Genomic DNA, 23,353 nt, shown 5'->3' with positions numbered 1-23,353 from the left:
TTTGTGGGCCCGACTTTTAACTTCTAGTTTTTCTGTTTTCCGATAAGCATCGGCTGACATTAACAAGATGGATTTGGAGGCGAGGTCAAACACCAAGGCTTCTCTCGAGGCCAGTTTGTGTTTAAAAGAAGAAAAAAAAACATTGAAGCTGTTTTGGTCAAACCTTGAAAATATCATTATGTCACAAGATTTCAGCGTGTTCTTCCAACGATTACTTCCTGAAAGTTTCATTAAAATCCATCCAGTAGTTCAGGAGATATTTCAGCCACAGACAAACACACACAGGCACGGGTAAAAACATTATCGCTCGCCTTGGCCTTTTAGAAACGAGTGAAAAGAAGCTTTGTATTTTACAGAACACCCTTCAGGTTTACGAAAGTCACGCTGAGTTAAAATAATGTTTTTAAAGTTAAATTATCAGGAGAAACACTTTTCATACGGTGGCAGTCAAAGGCACACAATGAATAGATGATAATCAAAAGGCTAATTAGTGATTTTAAGTTGTGAATTTCGATTTAAAAGCCTTTAAATTACATTTCATCTCCACCCCTTTGCACAACAAGCACATCCATTCATCTCGTCCACGGAGGAGAAACACAATGTGACGCACAATTCTTCTGATTCACACAAAGGTGGCGGCCACGCGTGAGCGAGCGGAGCCATTTCCGTTTTTTTGCCACAGCGCGGGGCTTGATCACCCAGCTCTCTAAGATTCCCCTCAGACGTGTATCAGAATCACATCTGCGCGAGAAACAACAGGAAACATTATCAAGTGCTAAGTAGCCAAACAGGAAGTCGCTCAAGAAAAGTGGCCCGAGCTCATAAATAAGTAACTCGGCCGAGCGAGCGAGAGAGAGGCTTCGCCGGGGCCCGACCCTCTGTACCTGAGTTAAACATGAACCACAGATAAGTCCACCAGGCCGGGTACACACAGGCTAATAATACCTGTTTGCTGCGTGTGTGTGTGTTCAGTGTTATTGTGTCAGTCTGAACACGAGCGAGCAGGTCGGGTTTCCTCTGTGAGGCGTTTAATAAAGGCAGCAGAGGAATGACTAAACTGTGAGCAGGATTCTGCCATCAGGGCCTCTTAGAGCCGGTTTCAACTTGCAGAAGTAAAAAGCAGCTCTATTTACATCCCACACTTAGAGGCAGGAAGCAGTAATGAAACTGAAAATGTTTTTTTGCCTACGTCTCTGTGTGTGCTAGCACTCTTAACATGTGCTGGGGATCAGTCTCAGCTACCGCAGCACTCATTTTAGCTCCGAATCTGCAAAACCGACTGAATTACAGCCGTTTCTGTGTGTGTTTAGGGTCAGCCATCTTGAATTGGGCTGACTCCATCAGGGAATCACTTGTAGATGTACATCCAATGGCTAGCTCCTGAAAAGTTCATTAAAATCAGTCCAGTGACTTCTGAGATATTTCGCTAACAGACACAGGCACACATGCATAACAGATTGCAGAAGATTTTTGTTCAAAACTTTGCCGTAAACTATTAGGAGTCAACTTTGTCTGTTTCTTAGCAAAATACCTCGTGAACCACTGAACAATTTTTTTATAAAACTTTCAGAAAATAATTATTGGATGTACCCATTCAAGATGGCCGCCACAAACACAAAAGTGGCTATAACACAACCAGTTTCCCACATATTGTGCTAAAGATTTGGTGTATTTGTAGCTCAGACTGTGTACAATCTTTGCTTAAAACTTTAGCGTTAATTCTTGGAGGTGACCCTGCCTGCCTGTTAGCAAAATATCTCAAGGAGTGCAAAGCTTTTAATCTTATCTGCATCTCACCGAGCATCTCTTTATCCACAAGTCAAATAATCTGAAACAAAGCGAAAAGAAGGCTGCTTTTGAGAAAGTAAAAAGCAAATTGTTCAGGTCTTCGCACACTGAAGCTGATCCTGAGCAAACATGGACCCGGTCGGCCCGGTGCAGCTGAGGTTACAGCGTTCCCAGAGGGCCTGCAGCTCAGCCAGGCTCCTGCAGGCTCCTCATCATAAATACACGGGGCAAGAACCCCCGATAAGATAACTCCACCGCTCCACTCCACAACCACAGAGGGTGAGAAACAATCGGTGCCGGGCACTCTGTGCGTGTTTGAAAGGCGCAGCGCCCGCTCACGCTGCAGCCGCTCACATTTGCATCATCACAAGCCTTTTGCAAACAAGGGACTCTTTTCAGGTAAAGAGCCGACTGTGTCCACACGCCGACACGCTATGGCTCGGGGAACGCTGTTTCATGCAAACTAGCTGTGGGTAAAAAGGCAACAAGCTTTCATCGAATCTGTGACAGGAAACTGCCGTCTGTAGGAGGAAGGGAAGTGGATCTGATATGACATTGATAAATACAAAGCGAGGACGAAGGCGCACAGTCATTTCTCAGGGGACGGTCCATCTTTCCCCAGTCATTCTGCAGACTCAGAGGCCACAGAGCAACCGGAAACCACCGGGCGCTGAGCCACGCAGCGAGGAGGAACTTTAACCAACCGACTCAACATTTAGGCAGGTAATAAAGTTTATTACACCTGCCTGACCCACTTCACCCACTAAAGCTTTAAAAGAACAGAAAAACACTCAAATTACAACAAAGCCCAACTCATATCACTCACCGACAAAAGGTGGAGTCAGTCTTTGTCTGGCTGTTAGCAAAATTTCTTATGAATAACTGGATATAATTTAACATTTTAGTTTAAAACTTTGGCATGAAAGGCGGCGGGCGATATGCATTCCCTCAAGGAATGCTGGGCCTTAAAATTTATTATGAGCTTAATTCTCATCTACAAGCAATTAAAACAACAATTTCACTGATTTTAAGTGGTTAGCCTATTTTAGCACTTATTTAGCATGAATGAAGCTATTAAAGACCTTTATTAGATGCCCTAAAGGCTGTCGGATCTTTTGAAGTGTGGTTCTGTGGAATGATTATGAACAAACAACATCTTACCTGTTGTAGACAGCTGTTTGAATGACCTGATTTTAGTGGAATAGACTTTAATTTTGATCGGATTTATGACCAGGCCAAGCAGAGCTAAGACCAAAATGGATTGCTGTCACTTTAAGACAACTTACAACAAGTAAGATGAGTATTAATCATAAACTTGTTCACAGAATCCATCTTCAAAAGATCAGAACTGTTGCTTTGAGGGCTCTACATGTTCTCATGCACTTTGGAGACTTTTGGATTTTGTATTTATATTATATTTTGGATCAGCTGCACCACAGCGTCCACTCAGGTTTCTCTGTTAATCTCTGGGAAGCGATTGTTGGCGATGAGGTCAAGGAAAAAAAAATTCATAAAAATCTCATTTTCACTTGGAATCACGTTAAATTGGTACTGAAGACACAAATGTGCACATATGTTACTCCGGATAAGTTGTGACATTCCTGAAAATGACTTCTTTTTTGCCGAAGTTTAGTCCTGAAGTCTCAGTTATGTTGCAGCTTCTTCTCTTTTTGTTTCCATTTAGTAAGAATATGGTTCCGTAGGTCGCCAAAGTTGTCTCACATCTTTCACACTTTCCGACTCACGGAAACTGAACTGAGAAGGGTTTGAGACGCGTTTCAGAGAGTTCGCTAACCGTTAGTCCAAAAGAGAAAAAGAAAATAAGAAATTTAGTTGACGTTTGAATGAATGTTTTGTGTTCTTGTGCTCCATGTGTAATAAATTATCCAAAACAATTCTCCCACCGTGTATGTTAAATTTAAGTCACGTCTTCTCTGTCTGTTATCAGTTTGGCGCCTCCTTATGAATGGGAGTGGTACTGTCACAGTTTGCACAGATGGACCTGGTGGATCTCAAAAGGTTTTTGGTCGAATACAGAGACCTACTTCTACTCCTTATTTCCCCTACTCCTCCCATGGATCCGTCAGGTTTACCTCTAACTTGTTGGAGGGATTGATAACCATTTTTTTTTTTAAGTCTGACAAAGAAAAACCGTTGCTCTTCTTTCCTCTGCCCCCTTCTTCAGGGGTTGCCACAGTGAGCAAACTCACACGAAATATTTGGCAACTATTTCTGCCCTTCCTGCCACAAACCGGGCTTGAACCTGCAGCTTCAGGATCACAAGACCGCGGCACGGACCACCGAGCTACCGCAGCCCCTGACAAAGGCAAACTGAAACTGATCGAAATAATAGAGCGCTTCACGATGAAATTGTTTAAAGTGTGCCACAGATCTAATCTACATATGCCTGTCTGGTGTGTTTTCAGAACAGGGGCTAAAACTGCAAAGTGTCAAAGTGTTTTGCAACATTTGAAACAAAACGTCCAACACCTCTGGTGAACGAAGGCCGAGGAATGCATATCGCCCACCGCCTTTCATGCCAGAGTTATAGACTGAGATCATCTCACGTTCAGAAATGATGGAGTTATGTTTGGTCTCGTGCTCAGAGTGTGTGTTGGGAATGTCTCTCAGTTACCACCACACCAAGTATATATTAACTCAGAGTTATCGCCATTGTTGTACTGGCTAAGGCTGATTTACTGTGGCGGCCATTTTAAACCTGGACTGACTCCAAACGTAAATCGGACGTAGACACATACTGAAGGATAATTTTCTGAAAACCTATCCAGAGGTTCATCAGAAATTTTGCTAACAGACAAACAGGGTTGGTTCTAACAGTGACTGTCAAAGTTTTAGGCAAAGACCAGCGCTCAAAGTAAGTGCTGCGTTTGACTTTCAGCTACTGCTACACCAAATCTGAGCTCAGTATCTGTGAAACTGACTGAGTTACAGCCATCTATCTGTAGGCTGTGGCGGCCATCTTGAATTGGGTTGGCTCCAAAGGTGAATCAGTTGGAGATGGACACCTGAAGGTGTCATTAACAGAAGATGTTGTGCAATCTCTTAAAGCTCATGCTGTGTTTTGGTAGTCAGCCTCAGATACTACCACGCCGCATTTTAGCTCAACATGAGGTGAGTTTCTGCCATTTTGGGAGTTTTTCATGATCAGTCGTCTGTGATGGCCATCTTGAGCTGTGCAAACTCCAAATCATTTGTATTTGTATATCAAATAATTACTCAGCGAGAGTTTCATTACAATTTGTCCAGTGGTTCACGAGATACTTGGCTAACAGACAGACCCCCCCTCACACACACACACATTTCTAATGTGAAGTCAGTAATTAACTTCATGAGATCCGAATAAAGAGATCTGTTTTTAAATTGTTTCATTAAATAAATGGAAACAAAAGCGGTGCTTCTCCCAGATTGGAGACCGGGGGCCCCATGAAACCCAACCACGCGTGTCTTTCCGGGGCCCCGAACCAGACGTTGAGAGCCACAGCTAATAAAGACCCGTCTTTTCTCCCTTATGCGCCCGAGCTCCGCGCCGTTTTGCATTCCTGTTGCGCAAAGAGTTTCCTGAGACGCGCCGCCAGGCCCCTATGCCACAGAGCCGCGCGTCAAACTTTTGGCTCGAGCGTTTTACAGGAAAAAAATACAAATAAAAACCCAAACATGGAGGTGAAGAGAAGCGTGAAGCTGTGTCAGAGGTGGAGGGGGGTGGAAGCACTCAGAGATCACCTGGAAAGTGTCAGCAGAAAGTGGAACACGTACCCCAAAGTACTGATGAAGCCATTCACCGATCCTTCCGCGTAAAGAGACACGATGTCTCCAATGTGGAGAAAACTGGACTTCTGTTCTGACATTCTCACTGACGACGCGCCGTAGATCCGCTCTGCTTTTCCATTTATGACCGAGTGAAACTCCTCGGCTCCAGAAACCCGCACGTTGCTCAGCAGCTGCACCCCTGGTTCATCCTGCGGGTTCGTCCCCGGCGGCCAGCAGGCGACTGGACGACAAGAAAACGCGTAAAAAGCTCCAACCGATCTGTGAGAGAGGGAGAGAAAGCGCCGCTGTGCTCCAAAAAAGCTCTGAGAGAAACTTCTTCCTGTATCTGAGGCCGGAGAGACGCTCCTGCTCGGGGGGAGGAGACTGAGCTGCTGTCAGCTGCTGTCAGAACTTCAGCTGCAGCCTGCAGCTCCTCACACATCCTCACTGCGGGACAGCTGAAACAAGTAGCTAAAACTTAGCTGTTCAAGCTAAAAGAAGCTAAAACAATGCTGGCTGAGAGCTTGAAGGAGAAAATGCTGCCCAGGAGCTAGAAGTTGCAAAAAGCTAGATAAAAGCAGCTATGGGTTAGCCAAAAGTTACAAAAGACTAGCTGCAAGTAGGTAAAGGCTAGCTAAAGGCTCAAATGCTAGCTCAAAGCTAAAAGTAACCAAACGCTAACTAGAAACTAAAAGTAGTACAAAGTTAGCAAAAGGTAACAGAATAGTAGCTAAATCCCAGAGGTAGCCGACAGGTAAAACTAGCAAAATGCTAGTAGTTAAAAGTAGCAAAACAAGAGCTAAAAGCCTTGCATAAAGCGAAAATGACAAAAAACACAGCTACAAGTAAAAAAGGGCTAACTTAAAGCTAAAAATATCAGAAAGCTAAAGGAAGCAAACGGCTGGCTTAAGACCGAATTTGTCCCCATTATTTAATTTATTCTTTAACACACATTTGACACAAAATCTTATTTTAGCAGCCACAATCTGATTCCTGAAAGAGCTGACAGCTGGCAAACAAAGTGTTGTGGCGAGGTACGAGGACTGGGCAGAAAATGAGCTGAAAAGCAGCTAAAATCCAAAAAAAAAAAAAAAATTGAAATTCTGAAGAACTTTGGATCAAAATCTCTTTAAAATTTTACAAGCAAGTTTGTCTTCTTGGAAGCAAAACTTAAAGGAATGGAGGGCAGCTTCAAGCTTTTGCAAAAAGTTCTCTAAAATATTTTTATGTTTACTTCTATTAATCTGTTAGTTTTTTGTCAGTGTATCTGCATATATATGAACCTGAACAACATACAAATCATTATTCATAATAATAATTTTTGATGTGCCGTTTTGGTTTAGTTTTATTGAACAAATGCAACATAAAAACAGTTCCCAGACTTTTTGGGGGGGGCTTGTGACCCCTTTAAAAACATGTTTTAATTGTTCACTTCTTATCTAAAGATGCAGTTTAAGGTCCAGTAAAACTAAAATGGGATTATATTTTTCACATGAAACACAGATTAGACAAACTTTGTCCCTTTTTACCAATAAATAGCCTCAACTTTTTGTATTTAGGGCTCATTAGAGGACAGCGGGTGAAAATATGAGTGGTTAAAAGAGTTGCATTTTGACGATTATGTATAATCAATGCAGTAAAATCAGATATAAGGTCACAAAAACTAATATTCTTTGTAAATGGACATAGCTAGTAATACCTTTATTATTTTAAATACAATTTGAAGTTTTTATTTTTTATTTTTTTATCTGTAGTGTACCGTCTACAGTTCAGCAGCAGGGGGTGCTCCAGGACAAACCTGAGCTTCAGATTGTTATTTACCTTCATTATTTAACCTCGTGGTGTTCTGTTCACACTGATGCATCAACAGGTTGTAGAGCTTCTCTCTGTGTTAAACACAAACACGAAACTGATATTTTACACAGTTTTGGCTACGACATGCTGGTGAAACACAGCGACACATGTAATAAAACATGGAAAGTTTCTAGAAGATTCCAGTATCGCAAAATGACAGACACACAAAATAGGTCCTGACAGGTGTGTCTTTTACAGCTCATCGCAGATAAAAACTGATTTCAGTTGGCATAAACAACAACAACAAAAAGATTAGAAGAAAATAAAGTGCAAAGAACAGAACTTTATCATATTGTAATCTACACTGTAAAAGATAATGAATCAGTAATAGCTGTGTTGGCTTTTTTCTGTATTATCAAACCATTAAACTAATTAAAAAAATAGATTAATCCTTAGATTAATCAAGTCCAATGCATATAATCTGAACAATGATGGAAATGAATCCTAGGCCTGAGTACTTAAATCAGAATTTATACAGATGAAAATCCATGATAGATAGATAGATAGATAGATAGATAGATAGATAGATAGATAGATAGATAGATAGATAGATAGATAGATAGATAGATAGATAGATAGATAGATAGATAGATAGATAGATAGATAGATAGATAGATAGATAGATAGATAGATAGATAGATAGATAGATAGATAGAGTTTGAGAGGACAGGAAATGGGCAAACACAGCAGCTACTGGTCCAGGTGTAGTTTCCATGGGAAAACAAGCAGAAAACACAGCTTACGTCATCAATAATTACAATACAAACATCAAGAGAAAGAGCGAGAGTAAAGGCAGCAGAGTGAAGAAATGTGGTTAGTTTGGGGCAGCTTAGGAAACTTTACTTTAACTGAAGGATTTATTAAAAAGAAAGGTTAGAAGCTTAAAAGTAGACAGAGTGTCAGTCTCACAGACCAAAACTGGTTCCACTAGAGAACTCCTGAAAGCTCTGCCTCCTGTTCTATTTCTCTACCAGAGACTCCAAGAACCTCAGGTAAACCTGCAGTCTGAGAGCAAAGCGTTCTGTTAGGAAGATATGGAAAAAAATATGTGTTTGAAGTAAGATTTTAAACTGTATTCTGAATTTTTCAGACCCAAGAGAGAGATAAAATTGGAGAAATACGATATGACACTAACACCAGTGTCATATCGCATTTCTTATTACTTATTTCTATCTATCCAACTGAGTCAATAAAAAAGGCACTATTGGAAACTTGTATCCTACTTGTTGCTATTTTGCTTCGTGTGTTACTTTTATTTAAATGCAGTATGATCTGTAGTGACTGTGTTTATCTGGAACTAAATTCTTGTACGTTTGCTTTAATCAAGTCTCTGCTGACCATAAGAGCTCGTGTCTCAATGAGAATAGCTGCATAAACAAAGGTGAAATGAAAAAACATTTAAATCCAGCCGGATAGTTCCGGGTTGCGTGTGACGTATGTCGTGGCTGCGTGATGACGTATGTCGCGCTCAGCACCAGGGGGGTAGCTCGCGCAGTTGATGTTCCCATAGAGCTCAGCAGTCAGTCGCACCTTACGCCAGCAGCTCCCGGACAAAGATGAAGCTCTCAGCCGTCTTCTTCTGAGATTTAAACAACTTCGGGACTTTCTCCGGAGTTTTAACTTTCAGCCTGCCGGTGTTTTCTTTAACCCCCGGACCGTTTCGGCCGAGTTTCCCCCGGTAAAACGTCACCTTCTGCGGCCGCCGGTGTGGAGTCGACGTGGAGCAGCGGTGGATGTAAGCAAACCAAAAGTTGTTGATTAATTTTTTTAAATTATTATTTTACAGTCTAGCCAAAGCAGTTGCGGTTTCAGTTCATACGGTTGTAGAAAACAGAAGTCTTCTTTGTTAATTCAGGTGCGGAGTTGAAGCTCGCGCTGCTTACCTGGTAAATTAATTAAATGCACCTGCTGTAAGGGGGGGGGGGGTAGTTTAATAAGCTTTATATCTTTATAAAAAGACAACAGGAGAGCTGGAATAATAAGGTACCTCAGGAGAACAGACAGTCCTGTCTACTCTTACAGGTGTAATGTAGCATCACATATGAAATATAGTTTTATAACCCTTTTCTTTATTCACATGCAGGATTTTTAAGACTTTTTCTGCTAATTCATCCATGAATACATCTTACATAAGATGTAGAATTGGACACAAGTTTCAAACCAGCTCTAATTTACCATGCCACCATAGTTTAGCCCTTTTTTCTTAAAGTGGTCTTCTGACTTTCTGAAGGTCTTTCTTTGCACTTTAGGTACCTTTCTTTATTTTCTTTTTACTCTTATTCAGCTCAGTGATTGACCACGACAGCATATGTGAAGTTATGTGTGCTGTAAATCCGAATAAAGGTGGAGGACAAATAAAAAAGCGTCAGGCCTAAAAAATATTTACAGCAGATGAGCAGTATCTGACTTTAAGAGATGAATTTAAAAAAAAAAACCTGTATGTCAGGCTTTCAGCCAGTAGGTCTTTAGGAGTCTCCTTAATGCTGCTAAAATACTAATTTATTTAACTCTTTGGTTTTTATTCAGTCTTTAAGACATGCTGCTGGTAACAAAGTGCCCAAAGATCCCATTTAAAGTTGATTTATTTTATACATCTAGCATTAAATGAAGGATTTCATATCACCTGCCACCTTTGAATCCAGAGCTAAAACTAATATCTTATGCTGAGAAATAACATTACACACAATCTTATGTGATATGGACCGATGTGTTGATCAGAGTGATGTGAATGACTCTCAGCTACAAAGACACCAAATTTTAGCTCAATGTGTGTGAAACTGACTGAGTTATAACCATTTTTGTGATTAGTTGTGGTGGCCATCTTGAACTGGATAAACTCCAATTTGTTGTCAGTTGTTGGTGCACAACTGGGGATTACCTTCTGCAAGTTTCATTCAGATTTGTCCAGTGGTTCTTTAGTCTGTGGGTGATATTATGTCAGCGCAACACTGGTTCATTCTGTGTGTTTAAAAGAAAACATTTTTATGCCTGAATTAGTTTAATGGTTTGATGCTGGATTGAAAAATAAGTGGGGAAAAAGTAGAAATTGTGATCACCACTTAAACTGATCACAACAAAGTCTGCCTCTTTGAAAGCAAGTGTAAAGAAATGAGGGATGATTCTGTGCTTTCGTGCCTTGGTTCAGCTGTTTATTTGTATTTACATGTTTTCTTTTTTCCTCCCCAGAAACTTGGGAAGGAAACTGTGAGAGTGGAATGCAACAGGATTATTATCTGACGTTAACCCGAAGGAGGTGAAGCAATCGGCCTGTAAGATTACCCGTTTTCAGATCTCCGCTGCGCGATAATAATGCCTTTGAGGTTACAATGACTACGCTGAAGCACGTTATTCTGCAGGACAAAGACCAGGACAAAGAAAGGAAGCTGGACTGGAGTTACATTGAATGGGCTGAAAATGAAGTTGTCACGACAGGTGTGGTGGACGCGCAAACGCAAACGGACTCGGCGCCTTCTGAGCACAAGGAGATCCAGACCTGCAGCCCGGTCATAATGCACATAGAACTCAAAAGGACGCACTCCAAGCTGAGACATTTGTCCCTGGTGGACACCGATGGTTTTGCAGCGCCTTTGTTCCAGTTTGACCGTCAGGCTCCCGGGCGGATCTCCACATCTCCGACCTTGAGGAGGATGAGGAGCACACGGCGTTCAGTGATGAACCCTCGAGATCCCAGCATCATGGAGAGCACTCAGGAGGAAGCTTCACCAACAAGCACCGCTTCCCCTAAAAGCCCCCTCTCTCCCACGCATGGAGGCGCGTCTCCTCTCGCCGTTAACCCCGTCACCGATGAGGTGACCCCCCACAGCCATCAGCCAGGTTCCCAGAGAACCAGATCTCACAGATCAAAGACTTTTGACAACGGGATCAATCCCACAAAACAGCAATGTCTCAGCGCTCACCCTGCGCTTTGTAAAAAATCTGGATTTCCTGATGGAGAACCGCAGGTGAGCTTTAAATAGATTTTGGGTTAAAATGTAATTAAACCATTTTTATCACCTGAAGACAGAGCGGTAATGCTTTTGCTCAAGTGTGTGTGGGTGGGTTTGTCTGTACTGCTGGCAAAATATCCCAGGATCCCCAATTATCCCCAATTTTACAGATTTTAAACTACGATTTGGTGTGGTAGTAGCTGAGAGTGATCCACAACATGCTAACTGATCGCACCAGCCTCTCCGTTTAAAACTTGATCAGTATCTACTGGGATCAACTTTGTTAGCAAAATATCTCAGGAACTAGTGGAGGGATTTTAATGAAAGATTAGGTTCACATCTACAATCGATTAACTTTTGACATCAACCCAATTCAAGATGGCCACCACAGTTAAGCAGAATTAGCCATCACATAAATAGCTATACTTTGGTGAATTTTACTGATATTAAGGTAAAGTTTGGTGTGGTAGGAGCTGAGTCGTTCACAACACGTACTCCAAATAGCACAGCAGATTACACATAATGTTATTTTCAAGGTTGACCAAAATGCAAATAACTTCCATTATTTTTCTACATAAGATCTTCGTCTAAAACTTTGCAATGAAAGGAGGAGGGTGATATGCCTTTCTCCAAAGAATGCTAGGCCTTTAATGGAATATAAAATGATGTAAAATAATCTCTCATAATCTCGGACCTCCTCTCACAGTCACAAGTCTTTTATTTCTGTGGCTCAGTGTGGACTTTCACCCGCAGCCTTTAATAAATCAAATAGGTAGACATTCCTTCCTTGCGGAAGCCCTCACTGCCTCATTCTGCCTTGCCTCCCGCAGCGGTCACTCACAATGCAAGCTTTTGACAGCAAATGAATCAGCAGTTACACGCACTGACAGCTCTGACCAAACCCACAGCCCGGAGAGCCCTGGGAAGTGCTCTCCTCGGGCCCCCATTCATCGCAGTCAGCAGTCACCCAATAATGGAGGGGTCAGTGAGCGATTGGGGAAAGATAATGGGGAGATCTATTCATCAGCTCGTGGGTTTCAAGCGAGCGCGTTCTCTATAGAGTGTCGGCATTCTCCCCCAATATCAGAGGCTTTTGAGTCGGAGCGACCGCTATAAGCACTGATACAAATTTGAATGTCTTTGAAAGTGATATAGTGGTGTTGTTAGCAGAAGGAGGTCTTTGCATCCTCAGCTAATGTAGAAACTGTGTTTATGTTGCTTTGTAAAACTAATAACACTAATAAGAGTTTCCTTTTCTCCGCAGGAGTCTGAACACAGCGACGACAGGTAGGCGCACCGTCCCTTGGACCTTTGCTCTCAGTTTTGCATGTTGTATTTGTGCCCTGTCCACATACGGGAGCAAAGTACGCCAGCTTAAAATATGTGAGGACATATTTGCTTATCAGGAATGTAGTAAAATTTCCTGTATCCAGGACACTGCTGACACTTCCGTCAAGTTTGTTTATCCAGCACCTGTTTTCAGGATGGAGCTGTGTCGTTTCTTTAAAAAATTGTTTCTCATCAAAAAAATAAATTAAAAAAAAGTTTGAGCTACACCACATCAAAGTGTCTTTGACCTAATCCTCGGATGCTGATTGGACCTTTAGCTTTCAGAGCCCCTTTTGTCCATTCATTGTCATTCGTGTCTTTGTTAATGCTTCATAAGCATGGTGGGTGAAGTTTTGAGAGTCCCATGGTTATATTCGGGCTAGACAAACCCTCATTAAAGCTGTTTTCACTTACCGCCACCCACGCCCCTCCTAATGGGGCGGCGAGGCTCTTCCCCTCGCTGGATAATTAGGCAGCTTTTGTCTCATTAATTGCACCCTGGCACCGTGCCTGCTGCAGTGTCCAGCCCGTTGCGAGCAGTTTTGTTTTGGAACATCGTTATTTCTTGTGTTGGAACAAAACGGCCATTTTATTTATTTATTTAAACAAGTGCTCTCAGTGGCAGAGAGGCTGGTACAGAGGAAGCTTTCTGCACGATCACAAAGCAACAGGATGTCATTGTGAGGATGCTGTGGAACGAACTGCAAGGAGGTACTGACCTGGTTTTGAGACGTAATCGTGCTTTTCTTACAGCCCCATCGGCCACAGCAGCGCTCAGGTGCCGCTGCCAGCCATTATCTGCTGTTCTGTGCGTGCACTAAGCTTCCCAGTTTACTGGGAAGAGCGCTGCCAGAGGGAGGAACGAACAGTTAGGGCTTTCACATTTTAACAAAAGCACCCTGAAGGAACAACGTACCAGGTTACTTAAGTTCGGCAGCAGACTTCAAGTACACAAGTCGGCCCTGCAGCCATGTGGCTTCCAACAGCTGTCAGGGCTGCTTGTGCGTCTGTGCAGGTACAACAAGAAGAATGCAGCTCCTGCATGAGGGGATGTAAAGTTATGTAAGAGGAAGAAAAGTCTGCTCTTTTCAGACAGGCAAAGATGATTAGGTGACACTAACAAACCGGAACCTAAACTGTTCCTCTCGCATCAACTTCTGCATCCTGAAAACGTTTAAAGTCATAAACAAACATTGATCCTCCGTGACTGAATGAGGATGTATCTGCAGAGGTTGGAGATGGATTCAGGTTTTGTGCCATTGTTTTATCTGTTTATTTTTGTTCTGCGGAGCTTTCAGATCCTCTTTTAGAAGCCATGACCCTTAAATATTTAGAAGGGAAACCACAAAGCATTGTGTCTGGCTATCGATGAGTGTTTTTTAACGTGTTCACTGGGAGGCTCACTTTCAGCAGAACCAGCCCATCTTGTTGCTGAGCAGCTGAATTTAACCGACAGCAGCCACATTAAACGGCTGATTGTCTTGTTAGCTTTGGCACGGATCAAGTTTTTCTAGGTGTAGACTCTTTTTAATTCTTTATAACTCCTGACGACATTCCCTAGCCGTGCCCTTTATAGTTATTTTGATGTTGCGCCTCATAACAAAATCACATTCTTAAGATTTTCAGTTAATTTTAGCATGTGAAAGTCCATTTTTACTCAGAGCCTTAATCCCTAATGTACAGCAAAGGAGGATAAGTCAAAACACTTGAGAACAGCGGCTGTGTGAGCTTTGCCCAGGGCTAAAAGGCAGGTCTGTGTTTTTCCAGCCTAAGCCTCGGTTGCGAACTATGAAAAGGAGACCGAGAGGATTATAACTGCCACACATCGACAGCTTGTCTCCTTCCAATAATCAGCAGTCGTCCAACTCATGAGCCAGACGCACAACACTTAGCCTTTTATAATATCTGCTTCTCAAGTTCATCCTTTTTTTCTCCTGCACAATGCAGGTGGTATTTCAGCTACGCAAAGCGACAAAAGGAATTCTGTTATTTCCTTTGTCTTACATGAACTTCGCTCCCTTCTCGATGCTTCATATTCACCACAGGAGAACTGTCTTTGTCGCAGTGATTCTTGGATATCAAATGATGCGTTAGCTTAAACCTGAACGTGTTGGCTAAAACGGTTTAAAGCAGGGAACCGTCCGATGACCGCCATGTTTCTGTTTCAGGCTTCGTGAGAGGAGGCGGAGCTCAGTGGTGGTCAGTTTACCCGGGTCAGACGTTTCACCCGGAGACCTTTTTGTGTCCAACGGAGCAGCTGACATGATAAACGACTCAAACTTATCTGGTAAAGTTCTGCCGTATGATGTCACTTAAAGCGATGGTTCAGATCTTTTAAAAATGTGGTTCTGTTGAAAGATTGTCAAAACCAAACTGAACTGCTGCTTCTTGAAACAAATCCAATCATTTATGAGACTGATGTTTTAAACACCTTCCTTTATTTTACATCAGATGGTTCTTATCACTGATAACAAACTGGAGCAGTTCCATCAGGAACATAACAATATTTCTGCCACTAACAGCGACTTAAAGGTTTATAAAATACTGTTTTCATTAAGCTTTTTGATATATGGATTCGTTCTAAAGTATTAGCACCCACTTTGGTTTTGATTCTCATTTTCTGAACTAAAAAGTATTCATGTGATCATTTTCAGAGATCTGCCCTGTTTATATGAGTCAACATGTTGATAGTTTCAGTTATTAAATGAAAAATGTTTGACTGTATCCACCCATGTTTGTTGTTGTCGTTGTGAGCTAAGCAACACAATTTAGTTGAAATAAGGAGAGTCTTTAAAGAGCCTCCCAGAAGTAACTTTTGTATAAAAGCTTTATCACAGTTGTGTGATGAAGTGGAGGTTTTTCCTGGATGTTTATCCTTAAGGAAAAGCTTCAACCCCACAGTGACCCAATACCAGATGAAGAGGGTATATAAAGTAGATGGACTGATAGCTGCATCGCTTGTATAAACCATAATAACACGCTAGGCTTAACCTTTGCACCTGTTTTTAAAAACAAACAGGTTATTAACACAGTTCCCTTTAGTAAACCTGAGTGAAAGTTGTTATTATCATAAACCTCACAGAATACCATTTGGCTGAATTACTGCTTTATGTTGAACTTTACACTGATCAAAATTAGGTTTTAATCATCTAAAATAAGGTTTCTTAACAAATGAATTCATAATTCAGCTGCTTATGTCAGCAGTGTCAGAAATTTACACCAAAAGTAGTGAGCAGAAGTCGTTTCAAAAATCAGTTTAAAGAGGGACCTGATCTGTGGGGACTTCTAAATATGCATCATGTGTCTGTCTGAGGTGTAGTTTTATTTCATGTCTTAAACGTCAAAATAACAACATATTTAATTTGTTTTCTGTTGTTTTTTTAATTAAAGTGTTTCTATTAACAAAATATTTAAGAAAGTGGCATTTTTATTCCTTTTTGTTTTCAAGTGAGAAGCTGGTTTTGTCCTAAAACTTATGTTTGAACAGAATTATGCTTTTGTTATTTATTTAATGTAATCTGTGTTCATGTGTTTTTGTTTCTACAGATACAAAGAAATCAAAGTGGCCCTTTTTAAGGCGTAGCACGGTAAGCGGTGTGCTGAGGTTGACGTGTGAGTCGTGCCGGTGATGTGTTTGTGATTTGTTTTGTTACAAAACTGGGCAGCTGGTTTGGACATTGTTCTCTGACCCAGTTACCAAAGCAGATTAGTGCGTTTCCTCTTATCCCTTTTTCGGGCCGAACAGTTTTTGTAACAAATTAATACTCGAAATGCAGAACCTGAGCCGGACTCGTCCAGTTCTGATGCACTGGATAACCAGGACGAAACGGCAAACGTGCATATAATCAGGCTTTTTTTTTAGCTTCAAGAGAATAACTGCCTAAACTGCTCTGTGTCTTTGTTTTTAATTTTCCAGACTAAAGGGAAGTTGCACACAGGCGCAGTACCAGATGTAGAAAAATGCCTTTTAATCGTGCAGATTCAAGACTGGAGAAGTACGGACTTCCAGAAATATAAGGTGAGAAATGACGAGTGTCTGCAGCCGGTCTTCTCAGCTTTTTATCTAAATCCACGTGTTGGTTCAGCCGAAGTACTAATCCAGGCAGCGTTTGAACTACGAAGAAAAGACATCCTGATTTCCAAACCGAATCCGACTCGGTGTTTGCCAAGGGGCTTAAAATGATAACCATCGGAGTTAAAGGGGAAACTCCTGTGAAGGTGAAATGACACCTGTTGAGCCAAACCAGAATTTCTAGGCAGCAGCCAGTCAGACCGACCTGAGTCAGGTAAATAAACAAACACCGGCCTGCATCTGAGTCATGATGGTGGAAGGAAATTTAAGGTCACCGTGTGGGAGATGTTTGAGCGTTTCTATGATTCTTAATCTTGTCCGTTTGTGCAGGACCTCTCTCTGGCCGAGTTCCTCCAGGATCAGCCGGTGAGCGTGACCTCTGACCCCCAGGATCGAAAGAGACACGAGGCCATCTGGGAACTCTTCACCAGCGAGTGCGTTTACTTCCTGGATCAGCTCATGGTTCTCAAAGAGGTGACTTTGTCCGTCCACAGCCTCATGACACACACACACACACACACACAGGACCACAAACAAATAGACCAAACCCAAATGAAACCCAACTCCTGCTGCATTGTGATTTTCAGCAGCTCACCGAATTCCTCTCCTTGGAGTTCACGTGAAAGCCTCTCTGGGTTTTCCTTCCCGAGCAGCAGCGGGTTTGAAATTTAACGCCAGGTTTTGAGAAATGGCTCATCCTGTGTCTGAATTCTTTGTTTCTTTCAGGTGTTTTTGGCGACGCTCACGAACCTGCAGCAGAAGAGCTGCCTCGCTGACGTCGACTCATGGAGGTTGTTTGCAAACCTGAATGAACTTTGCCTGGTGAGACAACATGCAAATCAGTCACATGAGGCCTGCTTGTTTTATGTTCATTATGTAAATCATTGGAAACAACCTTTGCTTTTATACGAAGCTTGGCCAGTTCCTGTCCCTGTTCCTTTTTTTTTAAGTCCAAGCTTCAGAAGACATTTTACCAACAGTATTTTTGCCACATTATCCTTTAAATTAGTAGTTTCTAAAACTGGGTTCTAGAAAACACCAACCGTGAGGTCTTGAGAAGATTTACAGAAATCAAAATAATTTTAAAAATTATCACTAATCGCATTTTATAGCCTTAACTGTTGCAATAAAATAAAGATAAAGTTTATAAATGCATAAAAGCTTTTATATAATGATCAACGAGGCTCTTTATCTAATGTCTTATTAGCAGTTTTTATATTTAAACAATATAGTTGGGGGCACAAATATCTGCAGTCTTTCTTTTGTGGATTAAAAGCAGAAAAGTTTGAGAAAGCTTTAAAGTTTTGATACAAAAGCTTGTTAAAACAAACATATCTGAGGTACATTTAAAGTAATAGTTTTACAAAATAAAGAGTAATATTTGCAAACAAATACATTATTTAAAGAAAACCTCAACTTGTCTGCAAAAGTAAACAAATAGATTTTCAACATTTTTAATTTAGCTTTTTAAACTCCAGGACTTTCTGAATTATTTAGGTGAAATTTATAAATCTATAAAATGTATGTTTATTTTCTGTGACCCTATTTGGAGTTTTAAAGTCCTGTCCAAAGAAAATGGATTAATTAAATAATGTTTTTTGTTTTTATGTGGACAGCTTGTTAGTTAAAGCAAAATGTTTTACAAGACTAGGATTTAAAAAAGTAGACGGGGAAAATAAATGTTTAAATCATGAGAAATGTGCTTCAAGTGAACAAACAGAAAGTGGCCTCGCCTGGTGGTGACGCCTGACACGCTGCTTTCTGCCGCAGGTGAGTTCCAGTTTCCTGAAGAACCTCCTGCGAGTCATTAAGGACACGCTGGAGATCACGAAGAGTGGCGGGCCCACCCTGCTGGAGCTGCTGAGCAAGGCGAGTATGAGTCAGACGGGCAGAGTGAAGGCGTGATTCGTGTGAGAAAACTGGCTGCAGCTGTGTGTGCAACCATTCCACATGAAATGTTTGATTTAAAATGCATAAAAACTGTCATCAAAGTGCTGAAAACTGGACTAATTCAGTTTAATTTGTTCTTCTGTAACAAACAGTTTTGATCTGGAAGGTTTTATTAATTATTAAAAGTAATAAAAGGGTTAAAATATGCCCCACAGGAAGCAACAGAAACTATTTTTGCTTGCTTGTAGGTTGTGATCTGCTCACCTTTTATTATTTATCTGCAGCCCAATGCCTGATTTGAGCCGTAAATCTGTACCTCAGTGTTTGAATTGCTCCTGTTTCTGTTGGCAGACCTTTGAGGAGAGCATATGTCACTGCCTGGAGAAGTACTGCCTCAACTACTCCTCAGCTCTGCTTTATCTGCACAAGCTGATGCCCAGAGAGGACTTTGGATCCTACGTGAAGGTACAGGAGACGGCTTGCACGAATGTTTGTTTTAGCTGGTGAAAAGGAGAACGCTGTGTACCTGTGAAACGCTGCAGGCCATATGTGCCAAATATGAAAGAGGACACGCCGCTACGCTGCATCTTTAACAATTAGTTCAGAGTCATAGAGTCCTGCCAACGAGGAATGTCACCATGTGCCGCCTTCTCCTCACGATCATGTGTTCAAGCCAGTCACTCTGACATCTTTTCACAGCCTTTCTCTGCCCCTCTTTTGTTTGGTGACTGGCTCCTTCGCCCCCTCTCACCCGGCCTTGTCGTTTTCTCCTCAGTGGTGCGAGAGGAACGAACGGTGCCGACGGCTGCTGCTGCGCGACCTGCTGGTGGCGCCCCTGCACAGGCTAACCCGATACCCACTGCTGCTGCGGAACATCGCCAAGAGGTGCCAGCTGGCGGAGGAAACCAGGGGGCTGCACGTTATCACGGAGCAGGTGGACACGTCTATATGTGAGGATCGTTCACAGCCTCACCTGTGTGATCTGTCAGCAGCTCGGTCTTATCGCAGACTGACTGCAGGATCAGTTGTCTGATTTGTTGACATGATAAAACAGATCTGATCAGGCGAGTGTCAGAGTGCCGTTTGTTTCTTTAGCACCTTGGCAGAGATGTTTACAGACGTATTGGGATGTGAAGTGGATGTAAATGTGGTTATCTCTCAACACAAACGGGCAACAGGTCGGTTTGTGTCTTTAGGAGCTCCGAGTTGGACCGCAGCCAGCACACCTCCGCCTGCAGACATGTTGTGATAGTTCGAACTGGGACAGGCTGTGGGAAACGTGCTGCACCTCAGAGTCAAACCGAGCGAAAACTAAAGCAACAAATCTTTAATCAGATTCAAAAAGCTTTTCTTTATTTTTCACCACACCTGTTTAAAGGCTGTGATTGAGTACAGCAGCCGACAGTCTCACAGTCAGAGCTGGGATGGGTAGGATGATGTCCTCTGCTGGGTGTGTGTGGGGGGCCATTTACCATTTTTAAAAACAAACAAACCAAGAGCAAACAATCGCACGAAATTGCCGCACCCTTGTTTGTCATCAGCATGCAGATAATAGTTATCTGCCGTCATGGCTCACTGTGATGAGCTTTATGTTTTTGAGGCACGACAGTTTGCTGAACTTTGACTGAATCGCTGTTCATAAATCAGATTACTACAATATTACATCACCTCCTTTTTACCAGCTCAAAGACTTCAGGGAGTTAATTGTGTTTCTGACACCAAACCTTTTACCTTTTCTTGTCTGAAAAGGGATTTTCAGCCTCTTGAAGCTGAACTCTTTTCACTCCGAAGCCTCCCTGCTTTAAGACACGCAGCATGTAGTTTATCAGAAAATCTTCCCTGGAAATGCCTGGATTTGTGCATTAAATCTGTAGAAATCATCCAGTGTTGATGTTAGCTCCACATCTCCACCGTGAAACCAGCACACGTCCAAAGCATCCCGACGCTTCATGTTGAACTCTGTGCTCATAATAAGCAGAGGAGGCTTTTAAAGGCCACTTTTAACCCATCATAACCCAGTCAGACAGAAGACCTAACTGATTACTTTTAGAAAGTTTTATTAAAATTGACCTCATGCTTCATGAGATAACAGACACACCTGAGGGCAGAACTAAGGCTGATAAACCCAGAGCAGACTGTAAAATCAGCCTCCTAAAACCTTCATTTAGTCTTTCTGTAAATTGTTAAATTTGGTTCTATATTCAGTTTTTATTAAATGTGTCCTGCACAAAACTTAAAAGCTACACAAGTCAGATTCCAGACTGAGAAGTTGATCTCTTTACATTTTTGTTCAATTTTAATTCGTATGTTAGGATAAAACGGTGGGTTTTGTTTTTGTTTGAGCTCTCACAGTGGTTAAATTCAGGTTTCCCACAAAACAAAGTTCGTTAAAGTTGAACATTTAAAATGACTAAATGTTTCAGTTCACAGCTTCCTGTGCACTTCCCTGACAGTCGGTGGTGTCTGGTCTGTTTGCAGGTGACTTGGAGGGGAAAGTGAAATGGTTGGATAACTACAGGAAGGTGAAGCAGCTGCGGGACGCTCTGGTGTGGCTGCCGGTGTGGGAGAGAGAGAAGCGCTCCTTCATCCCAGAGGTCTGACTGCTTCCTGTTTGGTTTTATGGAAATCTCTGTGGTTTTCTTTTTTTTGTGCTGCTGCTGTGAGAAACATTAAAGTATCAGATGTACAGCGGCTCCTTGTTTATCTGAATGTGAAATCTGACACGACTTGTTGCTTTTTTTACCGACTGGCGTGTCTTCGGCTCGCATTTCACCGTCAGGATCTTTTGTACCGTTTCAGAACCTGAAACATCTCCTGAAGGCCGTCACTCTGGAGAATCTCATCTCTCACCGAAGCCTGCTGCACGAAGGGAAACTGGTGCTCACAGGTGCCTGCGGCTGGCAAACACCCAGCACATTTTACACGCTCAGTGCTTAGGTTTGAACAGAGTCTTAGACGGTTTGTTTTTGGGTTTGTTACCAGAGAACACAAAGCTGATCGATGTTTATCTGTTCCTGTTCGACGAATTCCTGCTGATCACAAAGATAAAGAGGAACAAAAAGGTGCGTTTCCTCCACCCCCCACCCCCCCAATCCTGTTCTCATCTGGACTCGAGGTAGGAATTCAGGCTCTGATCTCTGGTTTTCTGTGCAGAAGTCGACCGTTTCTGAGCAGAACTCCCTGAGACTGCAGCAGAACCTGGAGCTGGACCAGCTGCTGAAAGAGGGCTGCACCTTCACGGTTCTGGACCAGCCCATCTCTCTGGACCGGCTCCAGCTGAAGAACATCGATCAGCTCAACGCCTCCAGTAAATACAGCTCTTCTTGCTTCCAATCAGGCTTTCAGCCACGATGAGACTCTTCCAGCAGAGGAACAGCTTGATGTTTGTGGATGGAAACATGTTTTTTTTTGTTACATAATAAAAGGATTTTCTGTTTACTTCACAGCATCGGGGCTGCCTCACTCTTTCATAATAATGCACCACAACCGCTACCAGCAGTGTATCGGAGCGTTCATCCTGCAAGCTGCGTCAGAAGCTGCCAAGGTAGGTCCGTTCAGCCGAGACGCTCTGACAGGAGGCGTGCCGTTCAGCCGGCACTAAAACATTGTTCAGAACGAAACCGAGGCACAAACATTTGAACGTCTCACGTTTTGTTTTTTCTTTTTTTCTGGATGTAAAGTCCCATATCAGTAATCATTTTACAAACAGTGGTGTGTTTTTAACTTTTGCACTCTTTTTACCTTAAAAGAACTCCTCCAGTGTTTTATATCCTCATTAGTTTTTTTCAGTTCAGTATTTGTGTACAATAATTTCTTTTGTTAGCAATTCCTATTATTTAAACATAAGTTTCTTGGTTAAATTTAGATCTGAAAGCTAAATAATTGTGTAATTTCCTAGATTTTAATCAGATTTAACCAACTTGTCCAAATATTTCTGCTTCTGAACACTTTCGCTCTCTTCTCCTCTCCAGAGAGAGTGGTTATCAAAGATGGAGGGCGCAGCGGCGGCGCTGCTGAAGCTGGACTCTCAGCAGCCGCGGCTGAAGAGCGCCTCTTCGTGGTTGGAGTCCTCGCAGATCTGAGCCATCAGGGCCCGTCTGCTGGAGTCTGAGCGACTCTTCAGCATAAGGGGTGTTTTGTAAACGAACGTGTTCACATTCTGCTTTAGTGTACAATAAATTTCTGATTATGTAGAAGTTTTTTTTTTACTCCCTGATCCATTTTATACGTCATCTTAAGAGAATCAAGTGGCTTTCAGTGGATGCTCATTTTACAAGATGGATAAAAGAAGTTTAAGAGTAAAATTAACTCTACAGCTCCACCTGCTGGCAGAGATGTAAAAGGCTCCAACCAAGAAAGGCAGAGCGGTACCTTCCAGATCCTTTTACGTTAATATCTGAACTGCTGCTTTTTCTGGCCCCAAGTTCATCTCTGGATTGTGGTAGAGACAAAACTGTTCAACAGATTATTTTCTCATTTCATGCTGCTTATAAGTTTACATGTTCTCCCTGTGCATGCGTGGGATTCCTCCCACAGACCAAAAACATGCATGTTAGGTTCATTGGTAACTAAAATTATCCCTTGGTGTGAGTGAGAGCGTGAATGGTCATTTGTCTCTGTGATGGACCTAAGACGTCCAGGGTGTCCCCCGTCTCTTGCACAGTGATGGCTGAAGATAAGCACCAGCTTCTGCGACACAGGAAGG

General features: G+C 42.2%; 2 protein-coding genes across 4 annotated transcripts in view; one reads left to right on the top strand and one right to left on the bottom strand.

Moving 5' to 3' along the window:
• The window catches only part of itpr2 (inositol 1,4,5-trisphosphate receptor, type 2), a 58,797-nt gene extending 52,887 nt beyond the window's left edge, over window positions 1–5,910 (bottom strand). For both annotated transcript variants that reach the window (XM_017423025.3, XM_017423024.3), the window contains exon 1: window positions 5,563–5,910. In XM_017423025.3, the coding sequence (XP_017278514.1) occupies window positions 5,563–5,654 (92 nt within the window). In that variant the 5' untranslated portion in view covers window positions 5,655–5,910. The remainder of the gene's footprint in view (window positions 1–5,562) is intronic.
• Window positions 5,911–8,897: 2,987 nt separating this feature from the next.
• On the top strand, window positions 8,898–22,844 carry plekhg7 (pleckstrin homology domain containing, family G (with RhoGef domain) member 7). Of its 2 annotated transcripts, XM_017422942.3 has the most exons (18): window positions 8,899–9,145; window positions 10,597–10,679; window positions 10,767–11,372; window positions 12,622–12,644; window positions 14,855–14,973; window positions 16,233–16,273; window positions 16,603–16,704; window positions 17,089–17,232; window positions 17,485–17,580; window positions 18,529–18,627; window positions 19,000–19,113; window positions 19,424–19,598; window positions 21,127–21,242; window positions 21,448–21,535; window positions 21,631–21,710; window positions 21,802–21,955; window positions 22,095–22,192; window positions 22,620–22,844. In XM_017422942.3, the coding sequence occupies exons 3-18, from the start codon at window positions 10,920–10,922 to the stop codon at window positions 22,728–22,730; spliced, it is 2,013 nt and encodes a 670-aa protein (XP_017278431.1). In that variant the 5' UTR covers window positions 8,899–9,145; window positions 10,597–10,679; window positions 10,767–10,919; the 3' UTR covers window positions 22,731–22,844. The 2 variants fall into 2 exon arrangements, with proteins under 2 accessions (XP_017278430.1, XP_017278431.1); XM_017422941.3 differs by having other exon boundaries at window positions 8,898–9,145; window positions 10,597–11,372.
• Window positions 22,845–23,353: the final 509 nt, after the last annotated feature.

Source organism: Kryptolebias marmoratus, linkage group LG11 (assembly GCF_001649575.2).
Source record: "Kryptolebias marmoratus isolate JLee-2015 linkage group LG11, ASM164957v2, whole genome shotgun sequence".
NCBI lineage: Eukaryota > Metazoa > Chordata > Actinopteri > Cyprinodontiformes > Rivulidae > Kryptolebias > Kryptolebias marmoratus.
The sequence above is the reverse complement of the archived record's forward strand: the minus strand, read 5'-3'. Positions and strand labels throughout refer to the sequence as shown.